This window comes from Equus przewalskii, chromosome 11 (assembly GCF_037783145.1).
Source record: "Equus przewalskii isolate Varuska chromosome 11, EquPr2, whole genome shotgun sequence".
NCBI classification, from domain to species: domain Eukaryota; kingdom Metazoa; phylum Chordata; class Mammalia; order Perissodactyla; family Equidae; genus Equus; species Equus przewalskii.
Window position 1 is genome coordinate 11,742,082 of NC_091841.1, and position 19,569 is coordinate 11,761,650.

At 60.3% G+C, this 19,569-nt stretch overlaps 1 protein-coding gene across 1 annotated transcript; it reads right to left on the reverse strand.

The window, feature by feature from the left end:
- Window positions 1–1,114: 1,114 nt before the first annotated feature.
- Window positions 1,115–18,162, reverse strand: MYBPC3 (myosin binding protein C3). Its single transcript, XM_070565084.1, has 33 exons — window positions 18,047–18,162; window positions 16,720–16,986; window positions 16,044–16,157; window positions 15,872–15,964; window positions 15,635–15,783; window positions 14,843–14,960; window positions 14,296–14,344; window positions 13,968–13,997; window positions 13,730–13,783; window positions 12,974–12,994; window positions 12,530–12,693; window positions 11,722–11,860; window positions 11,259–11,383; window positions 11,067–11,172; window positions 10,806–10,972; window positions 10,231–10,396; window positions 9,128–9,234; window positions 9,018–9,047; window positions 7,920–8,059; window positions 7,591–7,671; window positions 6,745–6,904; window positions 6,350–6,454; window positions 6,070–6,258; window positions 4,789–4,923; window positions 4,460–4,627; window positions 3,625–3,713; window positions 3,285–3,480; window positions 2,886–3,025; window positions 2,499–2,658; window positions 2,262–2,398; window positions 1,767–1,953; window positions 1,537–1,574; window positions 1,115–1,393 (listed from the first exon to the last, which is right to left on the reverse strand). The coding sequence occupies exons 1-32, from the start codon at window positions 18,069–18,071 to the stop codon at window positions 1,564–1,566; spliced, it is 3,822 nt and encodes a 1,273-aa protein (XP_070421185.1). The 5' UTR covers window positions 18,072–18,162; the 3' UTR covers window positions 1,115–1,393; window positions 1,537–1,563.
- Between the last annotated feature and the right edge of the window lie 1,407 nt (window positions 18,163–19,569).

Here is a 19,569-nt window from a genome sequence, read left to right on the forward strand (position 1 = left end):
CTTGGGCTCCTGGCTGCCTTGCGTTGAATGATGCTGCCTCTCAGCCTGGGCCCGAGGAAAGCTGGCCCTGGCCTCCGCACAGGTGCCTCTGGCCTGAAGGAAGCAGGGAGATGAGATCATGCCCATGCGAGCTCTGGCCCAGCGGCTCGTCACGACACTTCCTGGGCTCTCAGGGAGGCTGTGGGAGGGGGACTTCCTCCCCTATGGCACCTCAGGGCCCCCAGGGGGCTGCTCTTCTGGGAACTGGCCACTAGAGGGAGCACCAACCTGGGCTTTGACGCCTGAGCACAGAAATTTAGTGATGAGGGAAAAACCGAGGCTCCCCCTGCCCTTTATGGGTGTGGTGACTCGGGCAGGCCTCCCGGGGGGCCTGGAGCCCCAGCCTCTGCGCTCTTGGCCAGCAGTGCCTTGGGCTGATAGAACTCTAAGAAGCAACCCTGGGACTAGCCTTCATGGAATTTTTTTCTATGCTCTGGAAAAACCTGGTGCTCCCTGGGCAGGAAGGACCCTCAACACTCTCTCAGGGCACCCCTGAGACCTGCCAGCTTCCTCCTCCCGAAGGGAAACTGATGATCCGAGTGAGGCTCCCCAAGGGGGAAAAGAGCAGAGGAGGGCCCTGGCCCCTACGTCTTCTTGCTTCCCAGTGTCTTGTGTTGGACAGGCTCCCTCTCTCCCAATGGGTTACGGGTGTGGATGGGCCGTGGGCTTAATGCCCCTGGGACCCCACAGTAGCCCACTGCAGCCACTCCAGCCTTAGGGGCACAGAACCACACTGAGGTTTGGCGTTGCCCCGCAGACATCCAGGCTGCTGTGACCGTGGTCGCCAGGACAGAGATGGTACTGAGCACAGGGACTGGGGGCGAGCCTTGGGTTTCTGGCTCTGTTGCTAATACGCTTTCCTTCGTCACAGCTCCCCAGTTTGCTCATTTGAAGAGTGTCTGCAGTGGGGAAGACAGGTTCCTCCTAGTGTTAATGTTTTATGATTTAGGATTCCACTCTGGGCCTCATTTAACTCATCCAGGAGACAAAACCCCTGCCTTCAGTTTGCTCAGAGGATCAAGTCGATTTCCCTCTGCTTCTTACGCAAACGAGCGCGTTGGACAAGAAGAGTCAGTTCTGTGTGACTGCACGGATCTTTATTGCCCTTCCATGCTGAGAAGACATGGCAGGCCAGGAAGGCCTGTCCCCAACCGCCATTTCCTGAGCCCACCCCCTTTTTGCCCCACAGATCCAAGAGCTTCCAGCGGGAGCTCTGACAGCTGAGTCTGCACAGATCCCCCAGGCCTCCCCGCCATAGCTACGCTGCCATAGCACACACACATCCAACAGCAGGAAGGCGGCCTGTCCAGCTTCTTGCCAGGCTCCTGGCACACGGGCTGGCATCCGGGTGCACCTGTGACACAGGTTCCCTTGTGAGTGGATTGGGTTGACACCTTGCTAAGAGCTGCCTGCTCCCTCGTTTCCTGATGGCTGCCCCGGAGCAAGGCTCAGCTTCTGATTGGAGCCCTGGGTGTCGGGGTGGTCTGGAGTACATACCTGGCCATCCCCAGGGAGCCAGCCCAGTCACTGAGGCACTGCAGGAGAGAAGGAGGCCATGCCACGTGTGTCCTGCCAGCCTTCTAGAAGGCTTGGGGGAGCAGCTCTGGCAGCAGAGCCCAGAAGCCAGAACCCGTCTGGACGTGACGGTCGTTACTCATTCAGCCAGAGTCCCCGCAGATGCCCTGCCTCCTCCTCCACCCCAGGCCCTGGCCCAGTGGGCTCCTCACCTCGCACCTCCAGGCGGCACTCGCACTGTGCCTCGCCTTGTAAGTTGGTGGCCCTGCAAACATAGATGCCCCCATCAAAGGGGCAGGGCTTTCTGATCTCCAGGGTCAGCAGCCCCTGCTTGCTGAACGTGCGGAAGCGGGCGTCGTCTCGCAGGTCCAGGCCGTTCTTGAACCAGGAAATGTTGGGCTGTAAAACAGGTAATGGGAGGGAGCGAGACCGTCTCAGGTTGAGAGGGCACCCGGCCGGAACCTAGGGAGGTGGATGTTTGTGTTTCTACTTTGGGGGCTCCCAGTGGAGTTTCAAACTACGTACAAGGCTGGGAATTAACAGGCGGCCAGGGGAGAGGGCTGAGGCCGTGTTTAGGGAGAGGAACCTGGCCCTGACCCCCAGAGGGGAGAGAAAGCAGGAGACAGGCAGGAGAGAGACTGCTCCAGGTGGGAGCCTCTGAGCCCCGCCTCCTGGGTCAGCCTGGACCAGGGCCCCAAGTTGCCTACCTTGGGGCTACCCCGGACGGCACAGGAGAGGGTAGCGTTGTAGCCGGCGATGACCGAGCGGTTCACCAGGGGGCGGGTGAAGCTTGGGGCCTCCAAGAAGTCCAGGGCTTTGTAGCTGGGAGACTCATATGTGATGCCTGTGGGTGACAGGGCTTTGTACCTAGAGCGCCACCCTCCCTGCCCGCACTGCCTCCATGCCCCAGCTCCGCCCCGGGAGTGCAAGTGAGGGTACAGCACCTGCTTTAGGGATAAAGACAGGCTCCTTGGTAGTGGCGGCTTTGTCACTGGGGCCCACCATGTTATGGCTGAAGACCCGGAAGTAGTAGCCGTTGCCGATGATGAGTTCTGACACCACGCAGTGGGTGCGGCGGTAATGCTCCAAGACGGTGAACCATTCCTGGGGGTGTGGAGGAGAGGGAGGGGTCTCTGGGGGCCAGGCCCTGCTCCCTGCCAGGGGCTTCTCCTGGGTTCCCCTGGTATCTGCACCCCAACTGTGGAGGGACCCAGACCAGAGAAGGAGGATAAGAGGCAGGTCCAACCTAAGGACAGGGAGGGGCAGCTGAGGCCCAGGTCTGCCTGGCCCTGGGGAGGGTGTCGGTGGCAGGGCCGGGGCCCCAGGCTCACCATGGTCTTCTTGTCCGCTTTCTGGACTGTGTAACCCCAGATCTCTGTGTTGCCATCATCTTGGGGTGGCTTCCACTCCAGAGCCACGTTGAAACCCCACGCCTCAGCGACCCGGATGTCCTGGGGGGGACTTGGCTTGTCTGCAGGAGGTAGACCAGTTGGAACACCAGCCTCCTGATACGGAGTGACAGCAGGGGACGCTGGGCTGCAGGGCCCCTCAGCCTGCCGGCCTGGACCTGGCCTGCTGTCTTCAGAAGGACCCTGGGCAACCCAGAGGAGGGGCCCAGGACCAGAAGGGATGAAGCTCTGGGCTGGTCCCCAGGCTTGGCCCAGGGCCCTGGCATCCTAGCTCCGGGACTAGGAGTGAGCGGGCCCAGCGGGAGGCCCAGTGCCACGTACCAACAATCTGCAGGACCAGCGTGGCCTCATCCTCCATGTTCTCAATGCGTAGCGTCACCTGGTAGGTGCCCGAGTGGGTGCGGCGTGCGGCCCGGATGAACAGGATGGTGTCTGTGGGGCTGTTGCGGATGCTCACCTCCTCGCCTGCCAGGGGCTGCCCCTCCTTGGTCCAGGTCACCTGAGGCCGGGGCCTGCCCTGTAGGGAAGAACAGCTCACCCGCAAGCCTGGGTCTCCCTGAGGGCCGGCCACTACCCCAGCCTTATGCCTGGTCAGCTCTGAGACACATCCATCAGCTAGGCATAGACAACATGCCGGGGCTGGGAAGGGGGCCGGGCCTACCTGGAAGGGAATCAGGAGGTTCACGGGCTCCCCAACCCTCCTGTGGATGGTCTGGCGCAGGTGCCTAGGCAGCTGGAGCCGGGGCCGCTCTGTGAGTACAGTGGGCAGCTCAGCGAGGCCTCACCACCGCCCCAGGCCTGAGGAGCACCCAGCTCCTGTCCCTCTTGTGGCAGGGCCCAGAGAGCTGCAGCTAAGACACATGCTGCCTCCTGGGCCCTCCCCTCCTTTAGCTCACCCTAACCCCAGCCCCAAATGGTTTGCAAAGCTCCTGCTTCCACCTGAGCCTCACCACACTGCCGCAAAAGGCAGGCATTAGAGAGGGTGAGCAACTTGTTTGAGGTCACACAGCTAGTCAGTCACAGGCCAAGATGCAAATCTAGGCAGTTGTACTCTATTCCTCTTGATGTTTCCACCCCAGTTTGCTGCCTCCTTCCACTTTGAGAACCAACTACACCATTGATGTTTGTTGGGAATTAAGGAATGGGATCCAGATGGGCCAAGCTGACCCTGAGTGGCCTCACTGCTCAGTCCTGGGCACAGGGACAGTACCTACCTGTTGGGGCTGAGAGACTCATAGAACAGAGCTCGAAGACGATGCTATAATGACCTACCTTTTCTCTTTTCCAGAACTGGGGGTTGAGTGGAAAAGCCGAGAGGGCTCTCTTGGCACGTTTGCCCTGAGTCTGGGACATGGATAATGGCTCCGGCCCCTCCTGTCGCACCCTGCATTTAGCCCCTCCCCCTAGTAGGGTCTCCCTGACTGTCCCCACCTCCACTGGCCCCCAAGGGCCAGGGCGTCACTGGCAGCTCTCGTGACTGTGTGAGGGGCACTCACGCAGAATCTCCTGCACCGTCACAGGCTCCTTGGTGGTTACAGGGGCCCCAGGCCCCGCCACATTGTGTGCCCGCACGCGGAAGAGCAGCCGGGCTCCTGTGGGCAGATCCTTCACCAGCAGTGACGTGTGCTCCGTCAGCCCCTGCAGGGCAGCTACCCACTCGGAGCCTGGGGGTGGGGAGGCGAGGCCACGGGCAGCATCAACATCACACCCCTCGTGCTACCCCATCTCTGGTGGCTGTCGGGGCCTCCACTGCAGAGAGGGGCCTAGCAGGTGGCAGGCACGTGGCCAGGGGCCAGTAGGGGGCGGGCTGGACAGGGGTGCTTACCACCCTCACGGCAGTACTCCACACTGTAGCCGTCCAGGCCCCCAGCTCCCACGCGCTCTGGGGGCCGCCACTTGAGGGAGACCGTGGTGTCTGAGACGTCCTCCACCGCCAGGTGGGTGGGCTCGCTGGGGGGGCCTGGGTGGAGGGGAGGTCAGAGAGGGGTCTGAGGGAGCCCACCCCAGCCGGGGACGCTGCGGGACCGTGACCCAGACCCCTAGCCGCCTGCCAGTGCCGCACAGAGGAGCTGCCGTCCGACTGGCTTTCAAGCACTTTAAGAAGTATTTCAGCTCCATCAAAAGACACGCCTCTAGACAGGCTTAAAAACAAACAGCAGTTACTAAAGAGGGATCTGGATAGGAAAAGGTACCCAAAAAAGATCAGAAACACGCTTAGAAGGAGCCACTGCTGTCGGATGGTGCGGGTAATGCTATAAATGTAATTTAAGGAGAAACTAGCCTAAAACACAGGCATTTCCTGGCTCTCACTGTATGATTAGGTGAGCAATCTGGAAGTTGGTCCCTAAAGAGAGGGGCCTGAACCCTCCGCCTCACAGGCACCGCCTTCCTGCCGCCCCACCCCCCACCCCGTCCCTGTGTCTGCCCCTGCCGCAGACTCACACGTCCTGTAAGACAGGCCTCCTTGCGAGCCTGCTACCCCCTCGGCAGCTGTTCTTCCCTCTCAACCCCATCATATGGATGAGGAAACTGAGGCTCGAAGGATGGACGATGACTCCAGATGGCCCTCTTGGGGACAAAGGAGCTGGCTCGGCAAACCCGCTCTCCTGGTCCAGGGCCCTATCCACAGAGATGCCCCTCAGACCCTCAGGCACCCATGGCCCTCACCCTGTTCCACATATGACAAACTCTGGTTGCAGAGAGTGGAGACAAGCGACACTTAACATTTATTGAGCACCTGCTGGCTGCCAGGTGCTCTGCCCACGTTATCTCATTTCATCCTAACAACAGTTCTGTGAAGTTGATATTTCGGGATCCCCATTGGATAGTTGTGGAAACAGGCTGGAGAGGTGAACCAAGGGGCAGAGTGGTGTGAGTTTCAGCCCCACCCTGTACCAGCTGGGTGACCTTGAGCAAGTCATGTAACCTCTCAGAGCCTCACTTTCTTCATCTGTGAGATGAAGAGGATTAATCCTTGAATGTGGATTAAAGAAGACCAGGGATGTGAATGCCTAGTGTAGGGGCCACCCACGGAGCAGCTGCTATTACTGGGGCCCCTTGACTGGTGGGGATGGCATGGGGTCAGTGCCAGGCGGGGCAGGCTCACCGATAGGCATGAAGGGCTGGGAGGCAGGGCTGGGCCTGGACATGCCGATGGCGTTGACTGCGTAGACGCGCATCTCGTACACCACACCCTCAATCATTCGCTTCGCCTCCAGGCTCAGCTCCCGCAGCAGGTCGAAGTTCAGCCGCATCCACCGGTAGCTCTTCTTCTTCTTGCGCTCTAGGATGTAGCCTGACACCGGGGAGGCAGGAGCTCTGGTCTGGGGCCCGGCACCCCACCTCCCCCGCTGCCCTCGGCTCTGTCTCCTGTGCCCCCGACTCACCCAGGATTGGCTGCCCGCCATCATAGGCAGGCGGCTCCCACTGCACCGTGCAGGAGTCCTCGCCCACGTTGCTGATCTTGGGAGCCGCGGGGGCATCGGGCACATCTGTGGGGGGCAGACCCACATCAGCCCTGCCCGGGCCCAGGGCCAAGGTTGTTGCTCATTCCCTCACCACCCCCAGAGCCATTTCTAGGATGCGGTTCTGATCATGTCAGCAGCTTGCGATCAAGTCTTTATGGCTCCCCACTGCCCATATTCACCCATGTCCCAGCCCTAATCCTCTCCATGGATCCAAGAGCATGCCCTGCAAGGTTTATTGAGTGACTAAATGAGTTAATGGATGGGCCCACCCTCATTGCCCCTGTCTTCCCTGCCTGGACCCTGGCTGGCCTCACCGATGACCTTGACTGTGAGGTTGACCTGGTCTTCACCCACAGGGTTCTTCACCGTGACGATGTAGACACCCTCATCTTCCTTCTCTGCCCCCTCGAGGGTGAAGACGCTGCGGTCCTTGGTGGTCTCCACTCGGACCCGGCCCTCGGTCTCACACAGCAGCTGGAGGGGAGGGGAAGTTGGGGGGAAGAGCCCAGGTCAGACCCCAGAGGTTTCTGCAGGCTCTGTGACAGCCAATAGCCCTGAGATGGGAACAGAGCTCAGTGCAGGGTCCGTGGGGGAGATGCAGTCTGAGAGGAAACTGCGCCCATGTGAGCACCTAGTCCCAAACCCTTCATCTAGCACCTGCCATGGGCAAGGGCCTCAGGCCCTAGCTCCAGCTTTGTGATAGAACTTTAGGCAATCACCTATCCTCTCTGTACCTCAGTTTCCCTATCTGCCAAATGGGAATAACACGACCTCACGGAGCTATCACGAGGATTCTGCAAGACCTCATGTGGGTAGAAGGATCAATGGTGCACGGAGGAGGAGGAGCGGAAAGGAGGCGCTCCTCTTACTGAAAAGTGCCAGGAAAACCCCGGCCCTGGAAGGGAGGAAGCACGAAGTCAAGGTCGGCTCGGGAACACGGGGGCCAGGGAGTGGCCCAGTCTCAAGGGCTTCCTGGCGATGTTGAGGGTGCCTGATGTCATGAGACATGAGGGCTCCGTGGAGACCCTGCCTGGGGCGGGAGCACACCTGGCTAGATAGGGCACCTTCTTAAGATGGACATCTGCCTCGCCCAAGGGTGGATACCGTGTGGGCAGAAAATGAGGGTAAACAAACCACGTCCCACTTTCTCCCTCACTCACCTTCTTGTCAAACACCCACTCGTCACTGGCGCCTGCATCCCCTGGGGCATCGGGGGCTGGCCCAGCGGGGACCTTATTCCCCTGGAAACAGAGCAGGAGGCAAGTAGGGGAAGACGGGCTGGCTCAGCCTGGAGAGGATCCCTGCCCAGTGGCCATCTACCGCCCACCACGCCCGCCTCCCGGCCAGCTGAGCCTCTGTGCTCCCAGTCGGTGGCCCGCTGTAGGGCGTGCCCATGTGGGCTGGGCTGGTGTGGGGGCAGGTCCCAGCACTCATCTGATCCCACGTGCCCATTTTAAAAATGGGGAAGTGGAGGAGGGAGCCACAGCACCTGTGTGATGGTCTTCTGCCAGGTCACAGTGGGAGCAGGGTCCCCAGAGATGGGGACGTCCAGGCGTAGCTTGTTGCCAGCCACAACCACGATGGTGTCCGGCACGCGGCCCGGGCAGTCCAGGTGGATCTTGGGAGGTTCTGGGGGGAGATGGCATAGGTCAGAGAAAGGAGAAGGGGCCCAAGGCCCATGAAAGAGGGAGAACCTGGAAGGAGCATGTGCTCCTGGTTGGTGGTTGTTTTTTAAAGCAATTTTCTTGAGGTATAACTTACGATAAAATGACAAGATTTGAGTATACAGCTTTGTATACTCAAATGAGTTTTGACTTTTGACAATGTATACGCCTGTGTAACCACCACCCAATCAAGATCTAGAACATTCTTATGACCCCAGAAGTTCCCAGGGAGGTTTGTAACACCAAGTTGCCTAGTGTAGCATTTCTCAAACTGTGTTTGGAGGAACACCAGTGTCCTGCCAGAAAAAAGAAGAGAAGGTTTCACAGCCAAATAAACTAGGAAGCCCTGGCTTAAACAAAGTTAAGCACGTTTCTTTACCGTGGGATTTCTCAGAGCCTTTAATGTACCAACACACCTGCTGAATCAGCCAGAGGTGGAGCAAGTGTGTGGTGTTTCCCAAGCTTATTTCACTACGGAACCCTTTTTAAGTGGAGTAGCCTATTAAGTGAACTCAGTTTGGAAAGCACTGACCTAGAGCCTGCCACAGCCTGGATACTCTCCTGAAATTAGGATCCTAAAATGCCTGATTCAAGTTTAATCTAAAAGCAGGAGAGAGACTTCTAAAAGCAGAAAAGATATAATAAAATCTCACGTCTGTGATGCCATTTGATAGCTCATACAGCATCCCATCTCATTTTTCTTACCACCCCATGGAGGAGGCACTCACGATTCCCACTTTAGAGATGAGAAAACTGAGGCTCAGACAGACTGTGGTTGGCCCCTGGTCACAAGTGGCGGAAGTAGGGCTGAGTCTCAGGGGCCCCACTTCAGGGTCCTTGCTCTTCCCTCTGGGTGTGAATAGAGGGGAGACACACAGAGGGTGGGGTGCAGGCAGGCGGCACACAGGGACCCCAAGACTCACCCTGCCTGGGCACGAAGTCGATCTTCACCTCTGCAAGAGAAGGAAGAGCAAGTGGCTCCAGGGCAAAGGCCAGTGACAGGGTCTCCCCCCTACCCTGGGCGCCGGCTCACCCATGAAATGGAGCTTGGCCGACAGGTTGCTGGCAAAGCCCTCGGGCACAAAGCTGTAGTCAGCCTCGTCCGCAGGCGTGACGTCGTCAATGGTCAGCTTGTGGACCCTGCAGGGCAGCGGTGGCTCAGGGGACCCCCTTGGACCCCACATCCCTAGCCTCACCCTAATCAGGGCTCCAGGGGCCCTCGCCCCATCCTGGCTCACTGGTGTTGTGGTGTTTTAAATGCTTTCTTTCTCTGTTTTTGAATTGCCAGCTCCCTCGTGTGTTTGCAGAGGTCGGCAGTGTAGAGGTGTCCCCTTGGCGGGGCCCTTGGAGACTGGCAGGAGCTGGTCTCATTAATCTCTGTGACCTTGGGCCCAGCACGGGACAACCCAGATGCCCAGGGCGTGAGTAAGAGAGTGGGGGAGCGTGAGGGCCCCTGGCAGGAGCTGGCCTCCTCATGGCCTCCTGCCCCGCCCTGGGCACGAGTGTCGGGGCTGGGGGGCCGGGGGGCTCCCCGCCTGCCTGTCCCTCTCATTGCTTCTCCTTCGTCTCTCTCTCTCCATCCTTCTCTGTCTCTGATGAACTCTCCTTCTCTGTATGCTTCTGTCTCTCCGTATCTCTCTGTCTCTGTCTCTCTCTATGTATCTCTTTTTCTTTCTCTCTATTTCGGTCTCTGTCCTGTTCTGTGTGCATGTCTGTTTCTTCCTGTCCATCTCTGTCTGTCCATTTCTGTCTGTCCATCTCTGTCTCTGTCTCTCTGTGTGTCTGCCTCAGTCTGTGGCTCTCTGTCTCTGTGTCTCTGTGTGCTCTATCTCAGTCTCTATCTCTCTGTTTCTCATTCTGTCTCTCTGTATGTCTGTCTCAGTCTGTGTCCCTCTCCGTGTCTGTCCTTCTGTATGTCTCTCTCTGTTTCTCTCTCTGTCTCTCTGTGTGTGTCTCTCAGTCTGTGGCTCTCTCTCCCTCTGTGTCTGTCTCTCTGTGTGTCTATCTCTGTTCTCCCTCTGTCTCTCTGTGTGTCTGTGTCTCTGTCTCTCTGTGTGATGTCTGTCTCTCCATCTGTCTCTGCCTGTCCCATCCTCCTGTCCCCATCTGCGTGGGGGCCAAGCCCCGCACACTCACCGCCCGATGTGGGACACCTTTATGCGGCTGTCGGGCACTAGCTCTTTCCCGTTCTTCAGCCACACGCCCCGCACGTTCTCGTCCGACACCTCACACTTGAACACAGCCTGGTCCTTTGCACCCACCGTCAAGTCCGCGATGCTCTGGTACACCTCCAGCTTTTTCTCTGGGGGGCAGGGCACAGCCAGTGAGCTCGGGAGGGTGTGTGTGGGTGTGGGCATGAATCCCTGTGGAGATCACATGGGCATGCGAAAACAATGCATGCATGCTTGCATGATGTGATGCGTGTGTGCATGGGATGGTGGAGTGTACACCAGGAACCTCAAGTGTGTGTGGGGGGGTGTTGCTAACCAGGCCCATCTGATCCTCCCACACCCTCTGCAGTGGCCACCTCGGCATCCCCGTTTTACAGACGAGAAAGGTGAGGCTCAGGGTGTCAACGTGACTTGCCCAAGGTCACTCAGGCCTCCATCCTGGGTTTGCCTGATTCCCGTGTGTGGCTGGGGGGCTGGGGCTGAGGGGATCCAAGTTCCTGAAACCTCGTGTGCTCCCCCAACCTTCCCTGTGGGCCTCACCCTGCACGATGAGCTCGGCCAGCGCCTGGCCGCCGCTGGTGTGCAGTGCGTAGTGCCCAGCGTCCTCCAGCGTCGCCTCGTTGATGATCAGGTGGTGTCTCTGCCCGTCCTTCTTGAACCGATATTTGAAGGTCTCCTCCCGGGTCAGCTCCACCCCGTCCTTCAGCCTGGCCAGGGGGCGGGCAGCAAGTGCCGTGGGCTCCTCTGGGGGTGCCCCCAGGCCCCCAGCCCTGTCCCCTGCCCCCTGCCCCTGGCACTCACCACTTGACCTGGGCGCCCTCCTCAGACACCTCACACTCAAACTCCACCCGCTGTCCCACCATCACCAGCTGGTCCTCCAGGGGCCGCGTGATCAGCACGGGGGGCTCTGTCAAGGCAGAAAGAGTGTGACGGCCGCACGCTTCTAGGGCCCTCCAGTCCCAGGCTCCCAGGCTCCAGGGGTCCCAGCCCCACCTTTGACGAAGAGCTCGGTGCTGCACTTCTCGCCGCCCACCACACACTGGTAGGCCGCGTCGTCCGCCAGCGAGCACTGGCTGATGGTCAGTGTGCGCTTGGCGCCGATGGACTCGAAGATGTACCTGGACGCGGGCCGTGGGGGAGTGGCGGGAGAGCCGTGGACTCACCTCCTGGGCCCCAGGTGCCCCTCAAACCCCTGTCAGGACCCCAACACCCCCCACCCCAAGCCTTCCAGGAGCTGGGACTTACTTGCTGTGAACAGGAGGGGACAGTGGAGCATCCCCGATGGGAGGAAGCGAGACCGAGAGAAAAAGAGGGAGGAACAGAGATGGGCAGAACCAGAAAGATGGGAAATTAGACCCAGAGGGCAAGAGGAATGGGGAGAGACAGAGACAGGGGTGGAGGGTCCCTGAGGTCCCTCCACATCCCCAACGCTCCCAGCACCCACTCGCCGCCCCACTCGCACCTGCCGCTCATCTGGATCTCCTGTCCGTTCTTCAGCCACTTGACTTCGGCATCGGGGTTGGCCAGCTCCACGGTCAGCCGGATCTTGTGGCCCTTGCTCACCTGGTAGGCTGGCTCCAGCTTCTTCTGAAAGGCTGAAGGCCACCCCTCAGCCCCTGCCACCCACCACCTGCTCTGGGGCCAGCCCAGGCGCAGGAGGCTCACCCCAACCCCACGACCGCATGAGGGCCCGGGGCCTCCCTCCAGCCCCTCCCTGGCCCCCTCCACCCCATGTCTCCGCTGTGACTGCTTGTTTATCTCTGTCTGTCCTATGTGCTGGTCACCTCCTTGTCTCTCTCTTTGTCCTCCTGTCTTCCCTTGGGTCCTGTCCACCTGCTCAACTCAGGGATACAGTTACGAGATTCCAGGAAGACAGAAGCTTGGCAGAACAGTGACAGGAAGAATGGACTTTCTCTACCTCTGGACTCTGTTTTGACAGCAAGCCCCGTTTTCCTGCTCCTGCTGGCTGCCCCCCACGAAGTGGGCAGGTGAGGACCTCGCTTTCCTGGTGTACATTCCAGGGGCTCACATCCGCTCTGTCAACCCCTTGATGGGAAAGGGCTAGCCTGAGCCTTTCTCTTTTTCAGTGTGGAAAGGGGCTAACCTGGGCACTCCTGTGTTTCCCCACACGAGAGGGGGGCTAACCTGGGCTCTTCTCCTTTCCTGGGTGTCTCCCGGCTAAACTGGCCTCTGCTCTTTTTCTGTGCATGTGAGGGGCAGGGTCTAACCTGTGCCTCTCCTCTGGCTCAAAACAGAGGGCTAACCTGTGCTCTTCTTCTCGTCGCGCCTCATGCCCTTGAGCCTCTTGAGCATGCCACGCAGGTCGGTGATGCCGTGCTGGAAGGCGATGCGCTCGTACTCCGACGGGGGCGCCTGCCGCAGGATCTCCCACACGTCCTCCTCGGCTGGGGCCTCCAGCCGCGAGTCCCTGTATCCCACAGCCCGTGCCAAGAGGCCTCAGGGGATCCAGGGGGTCCAGGGCAGGACTGCAGCCCCCTCCCTGCCCCTGGGGTGGGGCTTCGAGGGGCCCAGGACCAAGGAGGGGTCGCCACCCCTGCCCTCCGCCCCTTCCTTCTGGCAGGGTGGCTTGAGCACTCATTGATCGGAGCCCGTACTGGGATCAAGGGGCCTCAAGGTCAGTACGGGGGTCAGGGCCGGGGATGTTCCTGGCAGAAGTGACAGGGTGCTGAGCCTCATGGGGCACTCACCGCCGGGTCCGTAAACTGCTGCTCCGGGGGGGAGGTGGGGCAGAAAGGCAGTGGACACGTTAGAGGCGTGGGCCACCTCCCCACAAAGACCCTCGCCTCCTCCTCCCTATCCCACCCCTCCAGGACACGGCACCAATGGGCCCCTGCACAGTCGCCTCGTTTATGGCTCCGGAGCCTGGCAGGCGGGTGTCAGGAGAGCCTGAGGCTCGGAGACTTGTCCCCGTCAGTGGGGGTCCTCCCTGAGGTCTGTCTGATCCCAGCGCCGTCTCTCACCAACGCCCCGTGACAGAGATGGGCATGGCCCCGCCGGCGCCCTGCTGCCCCCGAGCCCCTAGCCCCCGACCCCAATGCTTACTCTCTGGGCCGCGGCAGCATCGACCATTGGCAGGATCCAGGAGAGGGAGGGAGAGGACAGAGAGGACACAAGTCAGTCGGGCTGGGCTGGGTGGGCAATGCCTGGGGCTCTGAGGCCCTCTCCCAGCTTCTTCTGGGTCCCCGGAGCCTACTGAGGTGAGCTATCACAGACCCAAGTGTGGGCTGGTCTTGGGGGACGCTGTGAGGATATTGGTCTACAGGACACAATGTCTGCAGAGCTTCTGACTCTTTCCAACACCGGGATTGCCCCATTTGACAGACAAGGAAACTGGCTCAGAGAGATGCAGTGACTTGCTCAGGGCCACACAGCTGAAAAACCACAGTGCTGGGATTTGAAACAGCCTCACCACCTGCCCCCAGAGCTGCTACCCAGGGGCTCACCTCTTCTTCAGCAGCGAGCTGAAGTCCAGGGTCCCAGCGTCCTCGTGGCTGTCACTATGGAGAGGGAGCCCCAGTCAGGGACCTCCTAGTGGAGCCAACTAGAAGGGACTTGGGAGCAGGGAGGGGGTGGGTGGGTGGAGTGAGAGGAAAGGACTCTAGCCAGATGGGGGCTCCCTGCCCATCTCAGACCCCCAGGGACTGTGTACAGGGGAGGTAAGGGCCGGGGGTGGGCGGGTACCTGATCCGCCGACCACCTCCAGCCAGGCTCCTGCGGGGGTTAGACCCGGTTCCTCACCTGCCCGGGGAGCTTCTCTCCCCCAGCCCCATCAACCTCTGCTCTGCCCCCCACAACCCCCAGCCCTGAACTCCCAAATTACCCCCAACCGTGACTCCCCAGCCCTGACCCCTGCACATCACCCCCAGCCCTGAGCTCCCCATGGCCCCCAGCCCTGACCCCCCACATCACCCCCAGACCTGAGCCCCCGACATCCCCCCAGCCCTGACCCCAAGGGGCCTCAGACCCCAGCACTGGCCTCCCCGGGCCCTGAGGAGAGATGGCCACTCACGTGCGCCGGAAAGCTGATCGGAGGTCCAGGTCTCCAGGGCCAATGGCCTCTGAGTTCAAAGAGGGGGACGAGAGAGGGAAGGGAGCTTCAGAGGGGGCCGTCCCAGAAGTCCTTCCCTGGGATCTCTGCGCATCGCAGGCCTGCCCATCCGCGACCTCTTGAGAGTGGGCGTCTGCCCCAGGCCCCCACATTCTGAGCCTTTCCGGGGTTGAGGTGCCAGGGAGGTGGGCAGGTTACATCCCCAATCGCTTAGAGGTGGTTCATCTCCCAACTCGCCTTTCCTGGTCACCTTTGCCAGGAGCCCAGGACACCCAGATGACCAAGACCCCAGACAAGATCTGGACTTGACCATCAGACCCGCCCCGCCGGCCCAGCCCCGGAAGCCTCCAGGGATTCTTCACGCCCCTGCAGGAGCAGCACTGGGCATGTGGTCAGCAGCTGTCTGGCCAGGACTGGCATCCTCCTCAGTGTTGGGAAATGGAGGCAGGCACGGGGGACAGGACCCGTGGGGGGCCCGAGCCCAGGACAGACCGCAGGGCCCCCTCACCGTGGACGGTGAGGTTGAAATTGCAGCTGTCAAACTTGTCCTTGGTGGACACCTCACAGCGGTAGCCGCCGGTAAAGGTGGCCTGGGCGTCTGTGATGTGCAGCTCAAACAGGTAGACCTGTGGGGATCAGGGGTCAGGGGAGACGGGGACAGAAGACAAGCCCTCCACCCCTAATGGTGGCTAATGGCCACCAACCTTCTCACCCCTCAGGGTTTAGTTAATCCATACAGTTGTATGTAAATAGAAAATGGAGCCCCTACTCAAGACACATGACTGCCATCTGCTGGCACAGGGTGGTGACAAAATACAAATCTGTGATGGCTCCAAGTTAAATGGCATTCACTTAAGATGAGGCACTATTGTGCAGTGCACAGCCCACACAACTGAATAGGTCAGTCCTGCCCTGCCTGAGGCCCTCTTGCCTGGGCCAGAACTGTGCCAGAGTAAAAGAAGCAGAGGCTGGGAGGCAAAGCCCAGATTCCCAGCCTGGCTCTGAGTGACCTTCGACCTGCAACAACCTTTCAAGCTTTGGTTTTTTCATCTGTAGAATGAAGAATTGTTCTGGTCGGTCATTGAAGTCACCCTGACATCTGATACCCGTCTATCCAGGGGCTTTCTGCCCTCAGGCTGGTGCCCCCCATGCTCCACGATATCCCCCAGCCTTCCTTCCTCCCTGGGCCTCCAAGCCTTACTATACCCCTTGAGACTGTCATGCCCTCTGAGCACCCCCAGTCCTGCAAGTCCCCCGAGCCTCCCCAGGGCCCCGGGCTCCCGCGCCCTGCAGGCCTCACCTTGCTGGCCCGGTCATAGCTGTCGTGCAGCTGCAGGTGCTGGCCCACCTTACTGCTCAGGTCCACCCACTTGCCCTTGAACCACTTGACCATTGGTGGTTTCAGGAGGCTGGCCCCGGCCACACGGGCTGAGAAGGTGATGCTGCCGCCTGCAGGAGAGGGGTGACAGGCTGGGCTTGGGGGTGCCCTGCTGCCTCCCTCCCCACACCCTCCTGGATGCAGAAACCCCACACTCACCGACGGTCACCTCGCCATCCTGTGGCCGCATCACAAAGAGGCCAATAGGATCGTCGGGGGCCCCAGGGCCATCAGGGGCTGCTGAGCTTGACCCTGTGAACATGCGCTTTTGACACCTGCCCTGGGACACCCCCACCGCTGGCCTCGCCCCTCCCTGCCCAGCCCCACTCACCTTCAGGACTTGGGGAGCCTCCTTCTGCCTCAGTGGCTGAGGCCAGGGCTTCTCTGGGGGCTCCGGGAGCCTCGGCAGGGGTGGGGGCAGGGCTTGGCACAGGTTCTGTCTTCTCTGCAGGGGATGGGGTGGGATGGGGGGCATCGAGGAGCAGCTTCGCACCAGAGAGCCTCCCCTTGTCCCTGGTCCCTCCCTAGTCCTTGCAGCTCATTAAACAGAGCATCCTCCAGCCTTCATCTCGCCTTCTCCTCTGCCTGCCAGACCCAGTGGGTCTGAGCTCTGAGGCCGTCCTTCCCCTCCTCCCCCAAGCTCTGGTCCAGGCCCAGCCCCCCAGGCCGGGCCAGGGCCCCCTCCACACCCACAGCTCCTGGGGCTTCCCCGCCAGCGCATTCAGCCCACCAAGTTCCCCGAGTGTGTGGGTCCAGCGGGAGGGCTGGGTTCTACCTGGTGCACCCGTGAATTTCCCCACCTCCAAAGGGCTGGAGGCCAGGGAGCCACACAGGGGCCCGCAGAGAGGTCCTGCTGAGAACGGGGCGCGGGCACTCCTGGCAGGGGCACAGCCAGAGAGAAGGCAAGAAAGTGGGACGATGCCTCCTACCCGCTGGGTGTTGGAGCGGTGGGGGCCGCCCCTGTTCCCAGAAGCTCAAACCTCAGGGAAGGCTGACGCGGCTCTTACCTGGCTCTATGACCTTGAGGTCAAACTTGACCTTGGAAGAGCCGGCGATGACTGCGTAGGACCCCTGGTCGGCAGGGCCCACATCCCTCACTGTCAGCGTGTGCCGTGTGCCCTCAGCTGCCAGGCCGTACTTGTCGCTGGCACTGATGTCACTGCCCGCCCGCTGCCAGCGCACCTTCAGTCCTGCCCGCTCTGTCTCGGCCTCGAACACGGCAGGGCTGCCAGCGGCCACCTCCGCTGACCGTGGCTTCTTGCTGAAGGCTGAGACTGAGGGGCCAATGGAGGCTGCAGGGGCCCCTGGCTTGCCCACGCCCCCCACCTCTGCAGCCCCTCTTATTAAATATGGTGATAAACACTTGACTGCATCCCCTCATGATGGGGTGTGGTTATTATGCTCATTTCTCAGACGAGGACACCGAGGCTCAGAGAGGTTAAGTGACTTGCTCAAGATCACACAGCTGGTAGGCAGGAGACCCAGGGCTGTGGTCTTAACCTCCACACCAGAGTTTTGCTAGGTGTGTCCCTGGATATCCACCCTCCTTGCCCTGGGAAACCCAGCCCCCCGCCCCCACAATCTAGGGCCACTGGCAAGGGATGGATACTGTGCCTATTTGGGTGTGGCTAAATTTGTCCTCCAAGGGCTTCAGGCTGAGAATCAGCAACTGAGATAAAGCCGGCCTGGGAGGGGGCTGGGGGCTGGATCCCTGCCCTGAACAACCTCCGTGAGAGCACAGGCCAGGACCAGGATTCTGGGCTGTGACTTTCTCTGCCCTTGGCCCAGGCCCAGCAGCCTCTTGACCGTCCTCTCCCAGAGCAGAGGAGCTGCATGACCTCAACGTGGGGGCCACAGGGGTGCAGAGAATCTCACGGCGGCAAGGAACCAACCCAACCTCTCCTTGTATAGATGGGGAAACTGAGACTCAGGAGGGTAGGGAGTTGTCCAACAGCGTTCGTGAGCCTGGCTCGAGTCTGGACTCACCCTGGGCTCCAGCCTGCAGCGGCCTTTTCCCAAAAGGCAAGCCCAGGCCCAACCTTGCTGCAGAAGGAGGTGGGGGTGGGGCAGGGAGGGCGGCCCCCTGCGTCCCGAGAGGGGGTGACGGCCCTGGGGGCTTCCGGCCCCTGGTTTACCCTCGCTCTCATCAGAAGGACGGGAAGGAGAAACAGAGAGTCCAAAAAAACTCCCAGAGGTCAGTCCCCCTGTTTTGGGGCTCAGAGGCCCCATCCTCATCAACCCCGTCAGGAACTCGCCCCGAGGCCTGCCCCCCAGTTGAGGAGCCCCCTGCCCTCCCTGCCCCACATTCAGCCCCTACCCCGGGCCTGGAGCTACCTGGCTTTTTCCCTGGTTCCGGCATCTCGAGAGGTTGCACCAGGAACCGAGCAGGCACAGGCCCCTCAGACAGGATCTGAGCAGGGACCCGTCCCCCGACACTATATAAGGGGCCCTCCCCCTCCCCACTCTGCTTATCTGCCTCCTCCCCGCCACTTGCTAAATATAGGCAAATTCCAGAGCCAGGCTCTCCAGGAGAAGGTGGGGCCATGTGATTCCTGGCTGGCCTTTGTCCCTTCCTCCGCTAGCCCAATATGATGGCTTCTGTCCCCACAGCCCTCGGGGAACCTCTGAGGTACCCTAAGGCCTGTCTGTGTGTCCTTCTGACAGGCAAATTGTGCGATGGGAGTGCCAGGCGCATAAGCTTGAGGCGGACGGACCAAGCTCCTCCTCACTGGTGTGTGGGTGGTGGGTACCCGCACAGACCCTGAGGCCAGGCTGCCCCAAGTCCTGGCACTGCCACCCCCTTAGCCTCTCAGGGCCTTACTTTCCTCATCTGTAAAATGGGCCTGTACCTGCTCGACAGATGTCAGCACTCACTGCATAGGACTGTCCCACGTACAAAGTGGGCTTCTTAACGAAAATGCTAGAATACTGGCAGGCATAGAGAAGGCTGAACGAACATCTGTTGTTTTCCGGGCCCTAGTATTGCAGCTCACAGGGCCCTGGGCTGGCCTCACGCTCTGGAGTCCTGGGTGGGCTTAGTCCAGGGCCAGGGGAGAAGGGGGAATCCTTGGGGCTGATGTCTCCTGAGGGGAAGGACTGGATGGGCCCATGGGTGAGGGCATGAGGGTAAATCTCTAAATACCCCCCAAAGTGGAAGCCAGAAACAGAGCTGGCTCTGCCCAAAGTCACAGGATTCACAAAAAAATTACTGCCAGAACATTCTGAATCTCTTCAACCCCCCTCACTGTTCCTCTGTGACCCCTGCCCCCTCTCACGGCCCTTCACCCCCCGCCCTCGTCACATCAGGGCATCATTGCTACACTGACCCCTTGCCAGCGGGACCCAGTAGCAGGAAAGTCATTTGTCCCCCATGGTGAGGAGGGGGGATTCTATAGGTAAGCATTGTCCCCGTGGTTGAAACTTCCATCCCTTTAAACACCAGAATCCATTCTTTTCTGCCGTTTTAACGATTTTTAAACTGCATCGTGTGCTTCTGAGCCTTCTTTAAAAGAGGACTGAGCACCGTTTACCCTCTCAGGCCTCCAAGGCCTGTGTAGGGAGTGCCACAGTTGGGCTTCCATGAGCCGGAGGCCCCAGACCAAGGAGGTGTGCGAGATGCCTGCCCCGATGCTGATGGCCCCAGAACCTGGCTTCTCGGAGGTCAGGGGGCTGCTCTGGGAAGTTTCCACGCTCCCAGGCTGGCCGAGCCGCTTCTGCTTGCCTCTGCTACCGTCAGAAGCAAGATGCTTCCAGGCTTCCTAAATCCTCTTTTCTAGAAGCCAGAGAACATGAGACACCGGGCTACGTGCGAGGGGCTCGCCTGTGTCTAGCTCCTGCTGGCTTGGACTCTGTGGGGA